This window comes from Chaetodon auriga, chromosome 11, assembly GCF_051107435.1.
Source record: "Chaetodon auriga isolate fChaAug3 chromosome 11, fChaAug3.hap1, whole genome shotgun sequence".
In the NCBI taxonomy this organism is placed as follows: domain Eukaryota; kingdom Metazoa; phylum Chordata; class Actinopteri; order Chaetodontiformes; family Chaetodontidae; genus Chaetodon; species Chaetodon auriga.
This window is the reverse complement of record NC_135084.1, coordinates 682,945-704,950: the sequence shown is the minus strand read 5'-3', so window position 1 is coordinate 704,950 and position 22,006 is coordinate 682,945. Positions and strand designations below refer to the sequence as shown.

General features: G+C 41.1%; 1 protein-coding gene across 2 annotated transcripts; it reads right to left on the bottom strand.

Annotated features, from left to right (window-relative positions):
• Positions 1–515: 515 nt before the first annotated feature.
• On the bottom strand, positions 516–21,380 carry polr1c (RNA polymerase I and III subunit C). 2 transcript variants are annotated; one of them, XM_076742451.1, is made up of 9 exons: positions 21,151–21,380; positions 18,173–18,244; positions 16,393–16,500; positions 14,574–14,706; positions 12,695–12,826; positions 12,333–12,485; positions 2,697–2,846; positions 1,121–1,237; positions 516–835 (listed from the first exon to the last, which is right to left on the bottom strand). In XM_076742451.1, exons 1-9 carry the CDS (start codon positions 21,220–21,222, stop codon positions 717–719), a joined length of 1,056 nt encoding a protein of 351 aa, XP_076598566.1. In that variant the 5' UTR covers positions 21,223–21,380; the 3' UTR covers positions 516–716. The 2 variants fall into 2 exon arrangements, with proteins under 2 accessions (XP_076598566.1, XP_076598568.1); XM_076742453.1 differs by lacking the exon at positions 12,695–12,826 and having other exon boundaries at positions 21,151–21,268.
• Between the last annotated feature and the right edge of the window lie 626 nt (positions 21,381–22,006).

The following is a 22,006-nucleotide window of genomic DNA, read 5'->3' as shown; positions in this document are numbered from 1 at the left end:
ATCAGGTAACTGACAGAGAAGTTCTTTAGTTAGTATAAAGCACTGCAGCAGTATATTTTCTCATCCCTCTTTTGTAATTTTTGGCCACTAAATTATTACGTCCAAAAAGCCATACTGAAACATGACTGATGTGTTTCTGGAATTCTAAAGATGTTTTTTCTCATTTTGTTTGCACAAGGTTTGCATAGTAAGGTTTTGAAGCTGAATCTAAATGTTTTACATTTTCATGTTGCAAAATAAACATTTAAGAATATAATTGGCAAGTTAATAAATAAAATACAGAAAGCTTAATAATTAATCATTTAGCCTTTATCAGCAGAGCTGATATACCAAATGTGCTTTAATATAGTAAAGTATAATGTACTGTACATAAGTTTATGTACATGTGTTGCTGTGAATGTGATACGAAAATACAATATATGGAATATTAGGATAAATGAGAGTACAGTATAATTGATGCTTAAATGTATAAATATCTGACAAAATGTTGACATCAGAGGAGACAGCCATGTCAATATTGGTGAAGTTTTTTATTACATTTAACAACAGGACACAAAACATTACAGATGTGTGTGTGTGTGTGTGTGTGTGTGTGTGTGTGTGTACATAATTCATAATGAATACAGCCAAACATCAACAATTTAAGCCCTGATTGGCTGTGGCATATTTCAATGTCAGATCCTCCGTGGTAGGTCTGAGAATGCTCAATTTTTATTTCACTTCATGTCAGTAGAGTCCAGCTCATTGAGAAATCTGTGACACTTGGCCATGAGGACTTTGATGGCCTCCGTGACCAGAACATCTGGAGGCAGGATGCCAGTTGACTCCACAGTAACTGTATAAGAGATTCATCAACTGTTAGTACAGTATAATTTGAGTAATAAAAACTGCTGTATAGACATGCATTTATGATATTCCTTTTCACCACAACAGATTTTTAAGAGAACAACAGAACTGTTAATTCTCAGAGCTATTTCATCAGTAATAACTTCAAAGCAATGTCTTCTTGGAATATGATGACTTCCATTATTGTTTTCATTTACTGGGTTTATTGGGATGTTTTTAGTGCTGCTGAGTCTGAACACTGTTGTAAAAGCAGTTTCAAGATACATGTACATACAGATGAAATGCTCTCGCAGCCTTCCGAGCTTTACCACATTCTTCAGGTCATCATGACGGAGGACTTCCCTGCTACATGTGTCCAGGCGACTGTTGACTACTTTGGCAACCTTTTTCCCTGAGTTGGACAACACAAGAAGACATACGTATGATTCCATTTACTGATTTGAGGGACTCACTGAAGACTAACAAAGAGTTTAACTCCTCTACCATACTAACATCTTTCCATTCTTGTTTGGGTTGTTGGACTGTGTGAAACACAGCTGAAAACTATGTTGTAGAAATGATAAAATGTTGAGAATTTAGGATTGTAAATGAAAGGTTATACTGTTTAATCTGTATGTCCCAAGACACTGAACCCTTCTTTAATATATTGGATAACTGGGCATCTGTTATATTAAGTCTCTCCCTTGATAAAAGAAAATCATCCAGCTGCTTAAGTGGATTTGTGCTGCTCTCAGTCCATCTACTTACTTTTTTTACCATGCCCTTTGTAGAGTTGGTTTCTATTTCCTGGTTTCTGTTTGATTTCAGATTAGAATTGTTGCAAAAGTCTGAGACACTCAAGAGGGCAGTGAGTTAAAAAGCCTTCAATATGTCATGGCTACTGAATCATAATAACAGTAAAAACATGCCATTATGGTCTTCATCTGGGCAGGTACAAAATGCTCACCCAGTAGTCACATGATTGGTATACAGTTAAAGTGACTTGACACACCTGTTATGTGCTACGTTTCCCACTGCGCATGTGCAAGGCAGTCGATAGTCATGAGCAAAGAGGAATGGAAGCTGTTTTGTTGTTGTTGTGCAGACGTTGAAGTAAAGACTAAAAAACGTGCAGTTGTTGTCATAGTTATTGAACTAACATGTCATAGTTATTGAACTAACAGACCATGTTAAGCTTAGGAAATCACAAGCAGCAAACAAACATATACACCTTAAAACATTTTAAGTATAGTTAACTTCTCAGTACACAGGCAAAATAGCAAATAATAGTCACTGAATAAAAGACAGTTAGAGAAAAGGAGAGGTATCCATTCAACCCTGGGTCTTGTGTAGCTTTCCGTGTATGTATTCACAACAGTTCTCTTTGTAAGAGCCTTTTTAATCCATCTCCACCTCTTATTGAGTTTTTTATGTCATCTATGCCTCAGATCTTTAGTGTATCGTAACTGCCATGGTCAACCCTTTTGTGGAGCCATGGGGTATTGGAGGTACCCAGTTGTTATAGCATGTTTATGTTTGGCACTTTTCCCCACTGTGGGATTAATATAGGATTATTTTATTACCTGTCCATACTGATCATGTGACTATTTGCCAACCTGCATATGGAATAGCCTAAAGACAAACATTTTGTACTTTCCCTGTTACCATAATAATTGAAACTTGTAGGCACGTTTTTACTGTTTATATATATTTTAAAGGCTTTTTAATTCACTACCCTCTTGTGTGTCTCCAACTTTTCAACAAGTCTAAACAGGTGGATCCCCAAGGTGAATAGCACCAGAGGGAGACCATTTTTCACACCCGAGCAGCTGCTATTTGATTTCAAATTAGTCGGATTAGGTCCTTCTTACCATTAACATCTTGCAGGTCCATAACTCCTCTTGAGAAGCAATGTTTTAAGCGTTCTGCCTTCTCTCCCTCCACTGGCTCCAGCAGGGTGATCTCTGGAAGAAGGCGGTAGCTGGCTGTGGCTACTGGAGAAAACTTAGCATGGTCCTTACCTGAACAGAGAACAGAGCTGAACTGTACAACTATTGCAGATATTTAACTATAGAAATATAAAAGTCATATTATGTTAGCTTCTATGTATAGCGACACGACTGACTTTAGTATGGGTGACTGGGGTTCGAATCCCGGTCACGGCAGGGGGTAGCCATTGAGGGCCCATTGGCTGAAGTAGGCAAGGACCTTTCCATACCCACCTCAATATGAATCCACAACTACAAGAGTCATACCGACTCAGACATCACATGGGTCAACAAGGTCTGCGTCAATAACCATGTTGCGATGGTTGAGGGTACAAAAACTAGACATAGATGGACAAGGGCAGAAAACCTGGGACCAGACAAGTAAGCAAATAACTTAAGCAACAGAAACCCGACAATGCAGAAGAGGGGGACCCTCCATCATGGCATGTACCACTGCTAGATAGAAGAAGTGGCAATAACGCCCTCAGTATAAGATTACTAGAGGCAGGGGTCTACCACACCAGACAGGACCCCAAGTGCAGGCTGTGCAAAGGTGCTCCTGACAGCTCAGTACGTAGCAGTAGGGTGCAAGATGCTGGCAGGCATAGTGTAGAACATCTCTACTGAATAGGTCTGAACTGGAAGTCCTGTAGGACTTCCAGATCTAGACTGACAAGACAGTGGTGGCTAACCAACCAGACATTGTGTTGATAGACAAACAACAGGCAGTAGTTATTAGACGTAGCAATCCAGGGTGACAGCAACATCAAGAAGGAACATGAAAAATAGCAAGGACTAAATGAGGAGAGAAGATGTGGGGAGTAAGTAACCAGTGGTAATCGGAGCACTGGGGGCAGTGATCGACAAACTGAGAGCAGCTTCAGCAGATTCCAAGAACAACAGCCAACGTCATACTCCACAATGACTTTATATACACTATATACCTCATCTGTTCACTTACACGTTTTACTTTTTTTTACTGCACTGTCACTTACTACCTGTTGCACATGTCACCTGTTTACATACCGTGTTGCACATGTTTTATGGTCTTATAGAAATTACTTGCACAACCTGCACATATCTAATACTGTTTATACCTCATGCCAATTGCACTACTTGCATGTATTTATATTTTTGGATATTATGACTATTTGCACTTCTGGTTAGATGCTACACAGGCAGCATAGTGTTCACCACAGCATCTCCAGCGTCTACAATTACAATTACTGATTTGGCAGAGTGAATTAACCAATTATGATGTCTGTTTTAACCGGCAACCGGGTGGTAGGCGCCATCCTTTGTTCAGGGGTTCGCTGTGGTTGTGACGTGCTCCAATTAAAAAAAAAAAAAAAAAACAATCACTGCCTCTCTTGAGTCACAAAACACCATTTTATTTGTGTCCTTTTGCAGTGTCAACTTAAGGCTCACGATCAATAATAGAAAAATAAAACAAAGAAAAGTGAGCGGTCTGAAAACATTGTGGCTCTCCCCTGTCTTATCTCCCTCACCTGTGCCACTCTCCCATTATATGTCCTCCTTTCCTGGGCGGTGGCATATCCAAACTATAAGTCTTTAAACAGTCAAATAAAATCATAAACTTAATCGAAACAGCTATTCATTAGCTCGTTAAGACTAATAATATTAATAATAATCAAACAAAATGTACCAAAATGGCTCTAATATACCAGCCCCTAATTGCTTATTACATAACAATTACCAAAATAATACATTAATAGAGCCATTACAATAATACAGGACATTGGCCTCTGCCAAATAAGTTCATATTATCAACAGTCCATATCCATGTAGGAATACACTCATTGTATCAGTCCATTCTGCTCCTCTCAGGCAGGGTCAGAGTTTCAACAGTCAGAGGTAGGTGCACAACACTGAAAGAGAAAGAGACTAACAAACAGTCAGATGCCTCCAGAAGCAGACAGAGTTTGGTGATAGGTCTCTGAATTGTGTTGGTTTTGGTTTTTACTAAAACACTCCGGACAAGGCCCTTGGATCCTGGAAGAGCTTTGACCACTCGTCCTAGGAGCCAGGTATTTCTTGGGGCATTGTCATCAATGATGACGATGAGGTCTCCAGGAGTTAAGTTCCTTTTAATGTTATTCCACTTATGTCGCTCCTGCACAAGTGGGATGTATTCTCTGGCGCATCTTCTCCAGGACAAATCAGCCATATATTGCACCTGCCTCCATCTTTTCCTTGAATAGATGTCCCTTTCCTGGAAAAGTTCGGGGGGCATGACAGGATTTGTTTTTAGGAGGAGCAGATGATTCGGAGTTAGTGGCTCAAGGTCATTTGGGTCACTGGTTACTGTTCTAATTGGTCTGTCACAGAGATGGGGACTCGAGTTTGCGACTCGGACTCGAGTCGCACTTAAGTCGCACACAGAGAGACTTCAGACTTGACTAGGACTCGTGCTCAAAAGACTTCAGACTCGACTCGGACTCGTGTTTTGGGACTCGTGAACAATCATTATGTTTTCTTTTTTCCTTTCTTTTTTTGGCGTATTAACATTGGGGAAACTCTGAAACGTCTGACAAGCTTAATGTCATTCCCTCCTTTTTGACATGGTAACCATGATAACCATATTACACATTGGGTGCGCGGCTCGCGGCCCCATGCATTAGCACCTCAGATGACACTACGGCGACCGACACACTGGCAGCTGCTGCTGTACGCTTTGTAATTACGTTTGGTTACAAAATCTTCAAACAAGACGGCACCAACAAAAGCAGCGCTGACTGCAGAGTCTGCGGTACCAAAATTAAGGACGCTGGATCAAACACATCAAATTTTATCAGGCACCTAAAACTCACCCGGATAAGTCACTTTTTTCATTAGCGCATATGGATGGTTAGCAAACATGTTTAGCTCAGCATCAGCTTTGTTTAACTTAGCTTGCTACCAGCTTTGTAACTGAATATTTGAACAGATGAGTGAAGGTTAGTTTGCTTGTCACACTTATTTGCATGGAGCGGCGTTAACATAACGTTTATTGGGTAACGTTATTTATCTACGTTCCTACAATGCCTACAATGCCTCTGACTGGGTGAGGTGTAACATTTTCAATATTGTTGTTCTTATTATGGTCCGACTGAGCCTGCACAATAGGGGGCAAGATATAATGTAACTGTATGTTCATGCTGGAAGAATACAGTCTCCTTTAAAGGAAATCATTCATTGTGTGTTTTCTTCATATTGCATTGCAGTACCCTGTTTAAAGTGATCATATAACAAACAACTGATCAGCACTGATACTTTATGCTAATAGATAAAGGAGGGATAATAATACAGTAGATGCTTTGAATTTCTTAGATAGAGCTGTGCAGTATTCTTAGTAGACCGAATAGCAGCAGATGATAGAGGGCTCGTTAAAACAAGAAGAGACTTGAGAGATTTATTTTTTAGAGACTTGAGACTTGACTTGGACTTGCAAAAAAAAGACTTGTGAACATCTCTGGTCAGTCATTCATAATTGCTTCCACTTCACACAAAGCTGTATGTAGACCATCATCATCCACAGTTTGTTCCTTTAAGACGGAGTAGAGGATCTTTTTAACCAGTCTAATTAGTCTGTCCCAGATACCACCGTGATGAGCTACAGAGGGGGGGTTGAATGTCCAGTCAATTCCTCTTTTGAGAAGTGATCCCTGGATTCTGTCGTTATCCAGCTGTTTCACAGACTCCCCCAGTTCTCTCTGTGCACCTATGAAATTGGTGCCTTGATCCGATCTGATGCTATTTACTGAGCCTCGACAAGAGATGAATCAACGAATAGCATATATGCATGCATCTGTGTCCAGTTGGCTAGCAACCTCCAGGTGAACAGCATGGCTTACAAGGAAAGTGAATATTACTCCCCATCTCTTAACCAGAGCACGGCCACGTCTCACCTCGATGGGTCCAAAATAATTTACACCAACATGGGTGAAGGGTGGAAGATCTGGCTTAACTCTGTCTAGAGGGAGATCAGCCATCTTCTGCCCACCTGCTTTTGCTTGTTGTCGTCTGCAAAATACACAGCTTTTGATAATCTTTCTTGCTGAAGAGTTGGCACCAGACAGCCAGTATCGTTGGTGAAATTTGGAGAGCATGTGATCTCACCCAGAGTGACCAACCTGTTTGTGAATGTGATTCAGTATTAACTTTGACACAAGAGAATGTTTAGGTAGGATCTTGGGGTGCTTGATCTCTGTGGGCATAGCCATCCTCCTCGTCCTTCCTCCCACTCTCAGGATATCAGCATCAATGACAGGGTCCAGGTTATACAGGGAGCTTCCTCTTTTGCACGGTTTTCCTTGCTCCAGAGTGGCCATTTCCTCCTTATAATGCTGTCTCTGCTCATAGCAAATAATGGCATTTTCTGCATTTTCAATGTCCTCTACTGAAAGACCTGTGACTGCAGGCATTTTGAGATGGAGCATCTGATCTTTTCGTGATTTTCCTTTATCTTGACCAGTCAGTGCACATTCCGTTTTCTTTTTCCTGTTCATCTGTAGAAGGAGATTCTTTAGTTTCATCATCCAGGCTACGGCTCTTTTCAAGTCATCCCAAGGTGAATAATACTCAATAAGCTTGCTTGTTGGTTTTTTCTCTGAGATAGAGGTGACAGTGCTACCTACAATAGCTTCTTTCCTCATCTCTGGATCATCTGGGAGGATGGAGCCGAGCTCTACAGGATGTCCTGCCATGCCGTTTCTGATTTTTCCAGAAACTCTGGTCCTTGAAGCCATCTCTTGGAAGTGAGAAAGGGTTCAATGCTCAGTCCCCGAGATGCATCATCAGCTGGGTTGTGTTTGGAATCTACGAACCTCCACTGATTCACATTTGACAAGTTATGGATCACTGCAATTCTGTTAGCCACAAAGGAGCGAAACCTCCGTGTTTTATTTTAAAGATATTTCAGGACGGACTGGCTGTCAGTTCAGAAAGTGGATTCTTGGAGTTCAATTCTAAGTTCTGAGCGAAGCATTCTGTCTACTCGTGAAGCCAATGTGGCAGCAGTGAGTTCCAGTCTTGGGATAGTCGTTGTTTTGAGTGGGATTACTCTTTATTTTCCCATCACAAATGCAACATGTACCTCTTCAGAGTCATTTGTGAACCTTAGGTAACTTGCAGTTCCATAACTTTGTTCACTTGCATCACAAAAGTTATGCAGTTGTGCAGTTTTTACTTGGCCAAAGTTTTTTGGTTTCACACACCTGTTAATTTGGAATCTGGCCAGCTCATCCAGATCCTTGAGCCACTGTTGCCACGGTTTTAACAATTCCACAGGTATTACTTCATCCCATCCATACTTGGCTTTATAAAGTTGTTGAAGGATTTGCTTGGCTTTTAATACGAAAAGGAGCAAGAAAACCAAGAGGATCATACACAGAGCTAACAATGGAAAGTATGTTTCTTCTAGTGGGGCTTTTGTTGTTAACAGTGACACGAAAGCTGAATATATCATTTTCAATGTCCCAGTACAGTCCTAATACTCTGTCATTAGGCAGCTTCTCCCTATCCAGATCCAAGTTTTTAATTTGTTTTGCCCTGTCATCATCAGGGATGGATGCTAATACAGTACGACTATTACTAACCCACTTGGTCAGCTTGAATCCTCCAAGGGAGCACATTTCTGAGGTTCTTAACAAGGCATACTGCTTGCTTCTCTGTTGGAACTGACTTGAGACAATCATCAACACAGAAATTAGACTTGACTGTGTCAGACACCTCTCCATCAAATTTGCTACTGTTATCCTCTGCAGTTTTTTGCAGTGCAAAGTTTGCACAGGTTAAAGAAGATACAGCGCTGAACAGATGAACTGTCATCCTATACTCCTCCAATTCTTTGCTTGTGTCTCCCTCTGGCCATCATAGGAATCAGAGCATATTTCTGTCCTCTTCATGAACTCTGACTTGGTGAAACATGCTCTCAATATCTGCCATAATTGCAACTGGCTCGTGCCGGAATCTGAGCAGAACACCAATAAGAGAGTTAGTCAAATCCGGGTCCTGTAGGAGTTCATTATTGAGTGATGCGCCTCTAAAGGTTGATGCACCACCAAAGACTACACGGAGGGTTTTTTTACGTTTATGATACACACCATGGTGAGGTATGTACCACAACCTGCCATTCTCGGATTTTAAATCTCCTGATGGTACATTCTCAGCATAACCTTTTCTGATGATGTCACTCATAAAGTCTCTGTACTCACTTATATAAACCTGATCCTTTTGAAATTTCTTTTGAGATGTAACATTCGTTGTTCTGCCATCTGATAGCTGTTTGGCATGCTGATGTTCCTTTCACAAACAGGTAAAGGTAAGTAGTAGTGACCATTTGTGAAAATAACAGAACTTGAGGCAACCTGCATGAACTGCCGGTCATCAGCTGACATCTCCATTTTCTCCTCATAGTCTTTCTCTGGGAAGTCGTGTGCATATTGTCTTTCCAGGGGCCCTTCAATACACACAATGGAAATACGGTTCACAGATGCCACTGTCCGTTCCTTTTCCATAGCAGTAGAGACATTGAGTGGACCACTGACCACCCATCCTAACAGTGTTCTAACTGCATATGGTCCATTACTTTGGCTATTAATGATTCTCCATGGTTCCATAGCCTTTGGTACGTTCACTCCAATAAGAAGATCCACATCAGCAGCTATTTCCTTCACCTTGATCTCCTGGAGGTAAGGCCATTTGTTTAAATCTGCCTAGGTGAGAATGTTAGTCTTTGTCACAGGAATTTTGTTCTGAGTATATAACTTTGGCAGTGTCAGGTAAGTACCATCTTCTATATGACCAACCTCTAAACCTCTTAGCTCTTAACTGTCTTTTCTGTTCCCATAGCCTGCAGAAGAACTTCAGTTCTACAGCCTCTAGCGTTGAGATTCTTCATGAGGTTCTCTGTACAAAATGTGTCAGCGCTACTGGGGTCCAGGAAGGCATAGGTAGATACAGTTTTACTTCCATTGCAGAGTTTAACCAGCACTGGAACTATGGCCAATATATAGTCTCCACCAGCCCCAGTTGCCTCAAGTGACACAGGAGCACTGCTGATCGATGTTTCTTCAGGTTTAGCTGCCATACTATGTAGCTCTGCCTTGTGAGTATATGTCTCAGGTTTGGGAGCTCTCTGTATGTGCAGATTAGAGGGGTGTTTGGCCTGACAACTCTGACATTTCATTTTTCTTTTACAGTTTTTACTCAGATGCCCCACTTTCAAACATCCAAAGCACAATCCATTTTCTCTGAGAAATTCAATTTTAGCTTCATGAGGTTGTACATTTATTTTCTGACATTCAGCTAAGAGATGTTTACCAGCACAAAAGGAGCATAAGGGTGTCATGAGTGCTGGAGTTCAACTGACTTTAATGGGTGATTTCTCTTGTGTCAATTTCTCTTATTTGCTGTCAGACACCACTGCCACTGTGGTAGCAGAGCTGCTTCCTTTACTTTTAAATCTGTTTGGTTTTGTGTCTGTGGTAGTTTTGACCTTTAAAGTCCCAATATGCTTGAGAGGATCGTGAATATCACCAAAAAAGAGGATCTTGTAGTATCTTAGCTTGCCTTTCAATGAATGCCACAAGGTCCTGCAATCCTGCTCGTGTGTTCCGGTGTTCCAAAATGTCACAAGCTGCTGTTCTCCACCACTCACTCAGTTTATAAGGAAGTTTTGACACAATGAGCTTTAAGTTGGATGGTAGGTCAAGCTCCTTCATGTCCTGCAAACCGCTCATGGCAGTATAACAGCCTCTTAAGAAAAGTGCATAACGTTGCAGTGCCTTTCCATCCTCTGGCTTTATATTGTTCCAGTTCAGAGCTTTAGCCATATAAGCATTTGCAATCTTTATTTCATTTCCAAAATGCACCTTTAACAGTCTCTTGGCCTCCAAAAATCCTGCCACAGCATCCATATGAAGACAGCTACGGAACAACTCCTGGCAGGGTCCTGGTGTATACTGCTCCAAGTAATATAACATGTCTTGGCAGTTATTTGTTTTCTCCTCAATGTTATGCTGAAATGCCCTCATAAAGATTTGATAATCAATAGGTTTTTGCATCAAAAACTGGAATTTCTCGTGCAGGAAGTGATACTTGTTTATGCTGTAAAACCAATGAATCAGCAATATCATTTTGTCTCTGCATTACAGTCAAGAAATTGTCACCATTGTTCATCATGTTAATCCCAGCACCTGTTGCTGTTTGAGGAGAACTCTGAACAGTAGGACTATGCTGTTGTAGAATAATGTGTGTTATTTTCTTAGTTTGTGGTGGAGAGTTTATTATTGCTTTGGGTTGTTGATTTAAATACCTTTGAAGTGGTGTTTTGGGAATCGGTCCAAGCCCAGCAAATTCAACTGGAGATGTTTCTGAATTCACTGTTGCATCTGTGTTTGGCTGGTAAGTTTCCAAGTATTCATTCATGCTATCCCTATGTTGTGCTTGTGGTACATGGGTTGGTAAGAGCTGTTCATGTTGAGATTCAAAGCTTTCCAGCACTTTTAATTTTGCCTCAGATTCAGCCAGATTCATTTCCAACTCCATTTGTTCCATTTTGGTTTTTAGTTGAGCCTTCTCCATGTCCAGGGCATGTTTCTTTTCTAAAGCTGCTGCCCGAGCCAGCAGAGCAGCTCTTTCTGTGGCAACTTTAAGACAGGCTGAGGCAACAGAAGAAGAAAAAGTGGTTGATCCTGATTCTGAACATTTTGAGACTCGTGACCTCTTTGAAACGTTGGAAATGCTGTCCTTAGGTCCAATGAGTGACTGAGGATCTGTTTGAGAAGTTCTCCACTTTTCCACACCCTTAAGAAAATCCGCAAGCGTGGACATTTTTGGTTCATACCAATCATTTCTCTCCTTTTCCTTTACTTCCTCAGGCAAAAACGTTTGGACTGATTCATGACTCTGCTTAAAGTATCAGTATCTTGCCCAAGGATACTTCGGCATGTGAACTGCTGAGGCCAGGGATCGAACCACCAACCTCCTGATCGGTGCTCTCATCTGTGAAGAGAACGAGGTGCCACACAGGTCCCACTAGAGGACGTCAGGCCGTCATGACACCCTCATGGAATCTGTTTCTGACCGTTTGGTCAGAAACATGCACACCAGTTGCCTGCTGGAGGTCATTTTGTAGGGCTCTGGCAGTGCTCCTCCTCTTCTTTCTTGCACAAAGGAGCAGATACTGGTCCTGCTGCTGGGTTGATGCCCCTCTAAGGCCCTGGCCAGCTCTCCGTGTGTAACATCTGGTCTCCTATCTCCTCCATGCTCTTGAGACTGTGCTGGGAGACACAGCAAACCTTCTTGCAACCACACTTATGAGTATATTGCTTTTGCCTCTCCATTGCACCTGTTGTCAATTTCATTTGCACCAAAGTGTAATTGAGTCACAATCACTTCTGCTTCCTAAATGGACAGATTGATATCCCCGAAGTTTAACTGACTTGATGTTATACTGTGACGACAAAGTGTTCCCTTAATTTGAGCAGTGTATGTGTGTGTCTCAAAATCTCTTACCAATTCCTTTGACACAGTGCATGATAATGTCCAGCTCCTGTCCTGGTCGTAGTTGAGCTATTAAGATGTCATCATGTACTGGTCCGATGCTGCAGTCTGCAAACACGTCTGCCTGGTTCCCAATGGGGACCCACTTTATGTCCCTGGAATAGACTGGGAAGAGACAGCACAGGACAAGTGAAAAAAATCGTCATCACATTCAAATTTGATCTTATCCAGGAATATTCATTCTTACATTGTATAGATATCAGTGCCTTGGAAAATCATTTGTCTGTATGCCCTCGCCACAGCTGCTGTTTTTAAGTCTGTATCTGCAAACAATACCATTAATTGTTTTTTATTTGGTACCATCTGAAACCTACCCATGTGGTTCATATACAGCTCTCGTGGGTCAGAGGAATCTTTGCTGGCTCTGGGGTTCCTGCTGCATTTAATCTTCAGTTGTAGTTGAATTGTGTCTATTTCTGAACCTCCTTCCTCTACAACCTCGTCACCTGGAAGAACCAGCATAACTGAACATGTTAAACAAGAGTTAAAGTATGTCACCACGGTTCTATGAATTCTGGATGACCACCAGAGACAGTGAACACTTGTTCACATGTGGGTAATTAATTCATAGTATTTAACAAACTGACGTTGACCTGGGATAATGTAGTGCAGTCCTGCCTATACGCACCCTCGTCAAAATTAAAGAGGTCCCCAACAGAATGTTCTCGGCAAGATTCTAAGCAACAGAGAACAGTGGTCATGCTTAATTTATAACACTGCAGTTAGATATCTAGCTCTTGTTCTATTTCATGCCAGAAGCAGTGCTAAACATTGGATGATTATGACCAACACAGCCACATGGAATCCTGCACCCAACTTACTTTAGGGTTCCTGAAAGACAAATGCTGCTACTTAGTGGGGAGCAGTGACACTGACCCTGTAAAAACAGGCAAAGGTGGCCGTTGCACAAATCTCACTTCAAGGCACGTTCCATAGCACTGCCCAGGAAGTCGAGCCAGTGCATGGCTTCTGGATATTAAAGAGGCAAAGGTAGTCCTCTTGACCAGCATGCCTCCTCAATTATCTCAGTTATTCACCTGGAATGTCTGTTTGAACAGGGTGTGTCCTTTTCCAATGCCACTCATAGCATTCAGGCAGACCATCAGAGTGGCAAAAGCTAGTAGTTGCCTGTACATAATGCCTCAAGGCCCTCACCAGGCAAAGTTGTTATGATGAACTCCAAGCCTGTTCCCAAAAAAGGTGGCACACTGTTTAAAATGTAAATACGAACAGAATGTGATGATTTGCTACACACTGAAACCTCATTTTTAATTGAAGATAGGACAAAGACAACATCCCAAATGCTGAAATTTTGAAATTTAATTTTTTTGAAAATTATATCCTCATTTAGATATTTGATGCCAGCAACACATTTCAAAAAAAGTTGAGACTGTGGCAACAAAATGCTGGAAAAGCTCTGAAATGCTCGAAGAAAACACCTGGTGGAACATCTCACAATTAATTAGGTTAACTGGCAACAGGTTACAGGTCATCACAGCATGGGCTCAGGAACACTTCCAGAAACCATTGTCTGTGAACACAGTTTGTTGCTGCATCCACAAGATGATGCCAAACTGTGAAACATAAAATACAACAGAGAGACCTCAAACTCTTGAGCAGCTGAAATTGTACATCAAGCAAGAATGGGAAAACGTTCCACTAAAAAATTACAGGAATTGGTCTCCTCAGTTACTTACAGTGTTGTTAAAAGAAGAGGGGATGCAACAGAGTGGTGGACGTGACCCTGTCCCAACTTTTTTGAAACGTTGCTGGCATCAGATTCAAGAAATTCAGAGCACTAAGAATATTGCATGGAGCTCGAGCACATGTGATCCACCATCTCCTGTGGTCTCTAGGGCCCTTACCGCTCTGTCCTTCCTGCAATACTGCTCTAGAAGCAGAGCATCGGTCACCACCATCTCACAGAATTTGATAATAAAGATAGAATCAACAGTAAATTGCAGAATATAGCAAAAATTGCCAAAATGTTGAAGCAATTTAGAAAAATTAAGGGTTTCGGCTACCATTTGAAGTGGATTTCACAGGATTCAGATTTAACAAAATCAATACTGGATGATGATTAAACAAAATGCTATCCAACTCCAAACTTTCTCATATGCTTTCAGGTAACACACTGCAGCAAAATAAAATACGATGGTCTACTGAAATATGTGTGACTGACTGTTGTCTTACCAGTGTTCCTGTACTCAAACAGCCGAGGGTCAGCTTTGATGGGAATGAGGCCTAATCTGTGGGACAGGACTTCATCCTGGACGATGGATGTGTTGTTGTAGATAAGCACCTTCTCAATAGCCATAGTGGGTACCTAAAAGGAAAAATAATGCAAAGTTCTCACAATATATTTGTATGAAATTAAAAACTTTGTTGATCTTAGGTCAACATTATGTAGGTGCATGGATGAGACACTAATGCTGTGTTCTCCCTATATGCTTTACAGTGCTGCTGCTGCTTCTACATAAAAACCTCCCAAATGCAATGAACTTGCTAGTTCTACTTTTAAGCAGCCACAGTTGGGGATGAGTGACGATTAGAAATCAGAGTGAGCAAGCGAGAGCGAGAGAGAGATTCCATTTCCATTTACCACAGTCCTCTCCTTTCTCATCCTTCTCCTCAGCTTCCTCTGCACATTGTTCAGCTCCTCTTCATTTCCTGACCTAAGCACTCTTTTTTCTTACTTTCTTTTATGTCAATTAACCAGGGTTTGCTGTCAACACATAAATTGATACAGTCCATAATACAGTGTGAAACACAACATCTTCCCATGAGAATCACACCAGTTGCACGGTGGCACAGTGGCAACACTGTCGCCTCACAGCAAGAAGGTCCCGGGTTCGAATCTCGCTGCGGGCACTGGGTGTGTCCTCCACCATGCTTCGGTGCCTGCTGCTCGAGGAGGGCCTTTCTGTGTGGAGTTTGGATGTTCTCCCCGTGTTCACCTGGGGTATCCTCCGTAAAAAATATACCCCCACTAAAAACATGCAAGAAGATCACCACCTGACCAATGGTGACGAAGAAGATGGGTCCCCGGGCGCCGGTCTGGCTGCCCACCGCTCCTGGTCTGCCGCGGAGGAAGGACGACCAGGATGGGTGAAAAGCGGAGGATAAATTTCACCTCGTGTGCAGTGTCTGCATGTACGTGTGTGACAAATAAAGGGGAATGTCTCCCCCTGATTCTTCTTCTTAAATTCTTAAAAAACCTTCAAAGCCTCCTCAGCCTCCTTGGACCATCTTTTCACAGGTGTTGTGTTTGCAGCCTACTTGTAACCGGATGACATCACAGGCTGCATGAATGTTTGCAGAGGGGGGGGGGAATATACACCACTATTGCGATAACTTTGCGATAAATTCCCTTAGTAGGTAAAATGGCCTGACGCTAAAGGCTAACAGCTCAGTGTCCGTCCTGCAGAGTTGTTTCTTTTTTTTTTTAAAGAGTGATGTGTCCAGAGTTACACCATCTATCATGAACAAATATTGCGAACCCTCCTCCCTTCATCTTTTGTCTCCATTGTGCTGTCCGCCAGTGCGAACTGGAAACCATCCAATGCAACGTTCCTGTCCGGAGATAACAAGATCAGCCTTGTCTCTGTTCACAGCATAATGCTGGATTCCCAGTATTCCTTCTGGAGTTGGCACTGCCAAACTCATCTGTCATAATGGGAAGAGGTGTCACACTCCCCATGAGGACTGAGGGGAGAATCTTTTTGTAACATCATCTGATTGCATAATAATTCAACATTCAAAATGTACAAATACACGTAAAGCCCTTCTTTTGTAAGTGGATGACTCAAATATCATCATCTGATTGCATAATAATTCAACATTAAAAATGTACAAATACATGTAAAGCCCTTCTTTTGTAAGTGGATGCCTCAAATATCTTCCAACAGCACAAAATAAAATTCACGCACTTCAGCAACACTGCTGGAAAAAATACTGTGGGAAATACTGCTATTTTCACATTTGACAAAACCTGACTGAATGGGAATCCCACCTCTGCTAGTAAGATCCTTCTGAAGGCATTGGCGATGGCTGCATCTATCCCCACCATGTCAAACTCCATATTGCTCTCATCCAGATGCACAACATCAATTCTGAAGTTCTGCAAACACAGACAAGATCTTCATTTAATAGAATGGTAATCATACATCGGTTTGAGTTCTCACTGGTTAAAAACACTTCACTAGAAACAGTACAAAGACTATATATTTTATGGTTTACATCAACTTAATTGATGTTTGTAAATATATCCTCATTCTAAATTTTACGCCAGCAACATGGTTCAAATGGGTTGGAACAGAGGCAAGAAAAGTTAGGGAAAGTTGTGCAATTCTCAGAAAAAACAAGAAAACAAAAAACAACAGTTTGGAACATTCTACAGATAAATAGGTTTACTGGTAACAGGCAATAGTATCATGTTTGGGTATGAAAGGGGCATCATTGCATTCTGTTTTTAATTTATGTTTCACATACCTCCCCAACTTTTTTGGAATTGGGGTTGCATAAATAGATTTCATAGATATTTTACGATACACAATCTTTTACAGCTTTCTAACCTTTCCTGAAAGGTTACTATAGTGCTTTCTAACAAACAACTTCTGTTGGCCCTTGGATCTGAAATGTTTGGCTTTGATTCAGCATAGTGCTGAGAAAGATAACATAGAAAAAAATCAGGTTTGTGTGAGTCCTCCATCTCTAGCTTCTATAGATTTCTGAACAAATGCATGAAAGACTCTTAATTTACTAGCTGTTAGCTGGCTTTACAATCAGATTCTTAATTATAAATATAGTGTGAAGACTCAATAATATTTATTGAACAATGTCCTCATGAAGTAAATAACGAATGCTTGAATTTGGTAGGACCAACTAACATTGTCCGGACAATTTTGTCACAAATCCAATTTTCCAAGGTCAAAGTTGTGAATGCTGTCACATGTACAAAGAAGAGGGGAGAGGGCAAGCAGGCAAAAAGATGAACTGGAATCATTTAAGGTTCAGAAATCAGTCAGTCAGTTTGGCCATTCCAAGAACAAATGGAAGTTTATTCATCAGATCTACATGTGTTCTGAAAACTTGGAGGGGGCTTTTGGTCGTTTTCACTGCAGACCCTCCTGGAAGTATAGCCAGAGTCAGAGCTGTAGAGTCTGAGAATACAATCGTGCACACAAACTGTGTTTCCCAACCACAGACAAGAAAGTGTTCCCGAGCCCATGGAATAATATGAGCATTCAAGGGGCAGCACTTACCCAATCATGATACTACATCATGACATCAATAGGTAAAATATTATATATACTGTCATTGTACTGTTTTCAATTGAGTATATGTGAAAAAGTATTGACAAATTATCACATTCTGTTGTATTTATGTTTTGCACAGTGTCAAAACTTGGGGTTGTATCAGTCAATGTACAATCCAATGGTTATGCGCTTTGGGTAGAGACCAAAAGAATGAGATTGTGGATGCAAGTGGATGAAATGAGTTTCCTCTGCAAAGTTGCTGCTGCTTGGAGCCACTTGAGGTGGTTCATATTGTGTAGCTCATCTGGCTTGGAAACGCCTTGGGATCACCCAGGAAGAGCTGCAAAAGGGTTGCTGAGGAGTGGGACATCTGACTACCTTGCTTAGCCCGCTGCAACCATGACCAGGCCACAGATAAATGGCAGAAAATTAATAGATGGATGGAGTCAGAGAAATACTTGATTTACAGACAGATCCATCACACCTCACCTATCATCGACAGCCATTTTCAGGTCTAAAATGAGAGAAATTTACCTTTTGAAATGTATGCATATCCCAAGTGTCATCATAGCCGGGGTAGTTTCCAGGGAAATCTGATGTATGAACCTAAAAGCAACAAATAATCGATCAACAAGCAAAATACTTGGCTACACACAGAAATTTACTTGAGTGTTTAATGCATTTATGCGTTATTTCATAGTTTCCTACATATTTATAACAGTCACTACTGTATTTAGTAAGACAAGAATTAATATCATGCAGTGGGCTATAGATCTGCCGTTTTCATGGACCCCTCTACTGTGGTTGCTAGACTTCCAACAGCATTGTCTGTCTGGTGCCCCTTGACCACCTGGGCCACCTGATTCTTGTTTTGCTTTGCTCTTTTGGTAGACTTGGTAATTCAGTCTTTTCAATGCATCTTTAAAACGCTAAGAGAAAAGATGTTTTTAAAAATCTTATATATTATCATTCATTTGGTGCAACATAATTTAGTCCTTTAGGGAAGTTGCAAAACACATTTGTCATGGTTCGGTGTCCCATTCTGTTCATGGATACTGTGGCACAGTCTGAAAATGTTAAAAAAAAAAAAAATAGTAGTAGTTGTGTGGAGTAAAATAAAAATGTACTGTTGACACAGCTATCACTAGCAAAAACAGAGCTTGATGAGTAAAAAGAATTTCTTGGTTTGCAAGGGTGATGGTAAAAGAGAAACTACTTCAGTGGGGTGGATTTATGGGTGCAAACTAGACCTGACTGTAGTCAATAGTAGTCAAACTGGTGACCACGTGAGTGGTATTTTTTGACAGTGCATAAAATCTTGATCTGTAAAAGGCACTGTCCTTCGCAATGAAGTGTTGACAATGTTGTTGCTGACTGGCATATGACTGTATCAATTACTGCCTTACATGGCCTCTTGTGTCTCAGTGGTCAACTAGTAGTAAAGGCCAGTACCATGAAAACTGCTTGTGGTTATCCTGGTGTGGCTGTTTAATAAATATTTGGGATACAACAGCCCCTGTGACTGGCAGGAAATCTCCTCCCTGAGAGACTCTGGACAGACTCTGCATAGACTGACAGTCACTGTAATATTATACTGATATCACGAGAGAGAAATTTCATGAATTTGAGCAGCTACAAGAGAATGCATGTTATGATATAATACTAATTATGTTGTGTATGCCATAAGGTGTCAATACAACAGAGCAAAATCATAAATTTAGATATGAATATTTGAAGTGATATTTGAAATTACGTACCAGAATACTGTACTTCAAGTAGCACAGTATCATACAATAATTGTACAACATATGTTCTAAGTCCAGACAGAGATACATTAGAAGTATTAGTATCTATTATTTACTGTATTACATCCCTGTTTTGAAAAAGTTGAGACACTATTAAATGTATACAGAAACAGAATGGGATGATTTGCAAAACACTTAAAACCCACATTTAGTTGAAAATTTCACAAAGACAACATATCAAATGCAGAAACTGAGAAATTTAACTTTTTTTTGAAAATTATATCCTCATTTACAATTTAATGCCAGCAACACTTCAAAAAAATTGGGACAAGGTCATGTTTACCACTCTGTTGCATCACTTCTTCTACATCTCATAATGTGCTAAACATTTTTAATGGGTGACAAGTCGGAACTGCAGGCAGGCCAGTTTAGCACATGGACTCCTTAACTATTTCAGGCCGTCCCTGAAAAAAGATGGCCACTGGACAGCATATGTTGCTACAAAACCTGTATACATTTCAATCAGCATCAATGTTGCCTTCACAAATACCCATGCCATGTGCACAAATGCACCCTGATACCATCACTGATGCTGGCTTTTGAACTGTGCACTAATAACAAGCTGGATGGTCTCTCTCCTCTTCAGCCCAGGGGATGCTGTGTCCATAATTTCCAAAAAGAATTTCAAATTTTGACTTGTCAGACCACAGGACAGTTTTCCACTTCACCTCAGTCAATCCTACATGAGCTCAGGACCAGAGAAGGTGGCGGTGTTTCTGGGTCTGGTTTATATACGGTTTCCTCTTTGCATTGCAGACTTTCAACTTGGATTTGTGGATGCAGCAATGAACTGTGCTCACAGACAATGGTTTTTGGAAGTGTTCCTGAGTCCATGCAGTGATGTCCACTACAGAATCCTGTCTGTTTTCAATGCAGTGCCATCTGAGGACCTGAAGATCACAGCCATCAAATACTGGTTTTCAGCATTGTCCCTTTTATAGAAATTTCTTCAGATTCTCTGAATCTTCTAATGATGTTATATACTGTAAACAGTGAAGTAAGTTCTTTGCAGTTGTTGCACTATTTGCCAGTGCAGTCTGTCACAGAGTGGTGAACCCCTCTCCAACTTCAGAAAGACTGGGATGCTCTTTTTACGCCCTATCATGTTACTAACCTGTTAATCTAATTGATTGTGATATGTTTCATTTTTTAGCATTTCATAACTTTTCCAGTCTTTGATTGCCAGTGTCATGTTGTTGGCATCAAATTCTAAATGAACATATCATTTTCAAAAAACAACATTGTGAGTTTAAACACTTAAGTTGTCTTTGTGCCTGTTTCAATTAAATACAGGGTTTCAGTGTTGTTAAAATCATCACATTCAGTTTCTATTAACGTTTTACAGAGTCCCAACTTTTGAGGAAACAAGGTTTATTTTGCGGGGTTTAAGATGTTCAACTGTAAGCTAGCGTTTTATTTTTTTATTTTTTAAACACGGCGCCCCTCTTCCCTCAGTTGGCCTCTCCGCCCCTGCCTCAAGTGTAAAAGTATGACGCTAAAACTGTTGATATTCTCGCATTTATGGTATGATGCCCTGTTAACACTCGTTCATTTCAAACAGAAGCACAGCGCGCAGCAGTAGTTAACTGCTCAGCTCCTTACACATGCGGTGAGTTACGTTAGGGTCAGTCCAGCAGCTCAAATGAATCCTAACGGTTGCAGCTAACAGATGATGTTGTCATAAAACCACTGTTAAAACACACTTACATTCTTTACACCAAATTCCCCCAGTATTACTCGATTCCGAATTTCTTCCACGTTCTTCATGGTCGCCGCCATTTTGCCATGCAGTCGACTTTGGTCCGCCTACTTCCGCTCCAATTTTAAACCACCTCACGGTTCATTGCCTATTCATACAGCAGCAGGCAGCACAAGTTACTGTGTTTACTGTGTTCACTGCAGTATCACATTTGGATCTATTGTGTTCACACAGCACTGACTGACCATCTGGTACAGCGGGCACTTTCCCGGTGGGCCGATATGCTATTCGGGCCGACAGTCGGCCACTTTTTTTTATTTTAAATATTGGTCTGACCGGCCCATAATACCAGGCAGTTGATCAGCGGCCCGATTGACATTGGACTGGCCCAGTCACATCGTTAAACACCAACCCCTTTTGCTTTGGTCCTGCCGGCGTACTGCATTCGGCAAAAAAAGTCAGCACAAGACTTTTTCATAACCACCGACCTACCCTCGACTAGTGATGTGCGGATCGATACTGAAATATCGATACCTCCGATACCAGATCTGTATGCTCTAAAATCGATTCACAAATCAAAATATCGATACTTTTGATACTTCAGTCATTTGAGGTAATGTATATCATTAACAGGAGTGATGTGGAAAGTAACTGAACTATTGAGATTTTGTCTAAATGACACGCGACTGGTGGGAACTACTTTTTCTTCCGCCTGGGTAAGTGCGTAATGTGGAAGCGCAGCGGCACTCTGTTCACCACTCACTCAGTCTCAGGCCGTAGACACTCTGGCTCAGCGGAAACACAGTTATGTGTGGAGTTATTTCAGTTCCACAGACAGCCAAGACGCGGTTTGCGATATCTGTG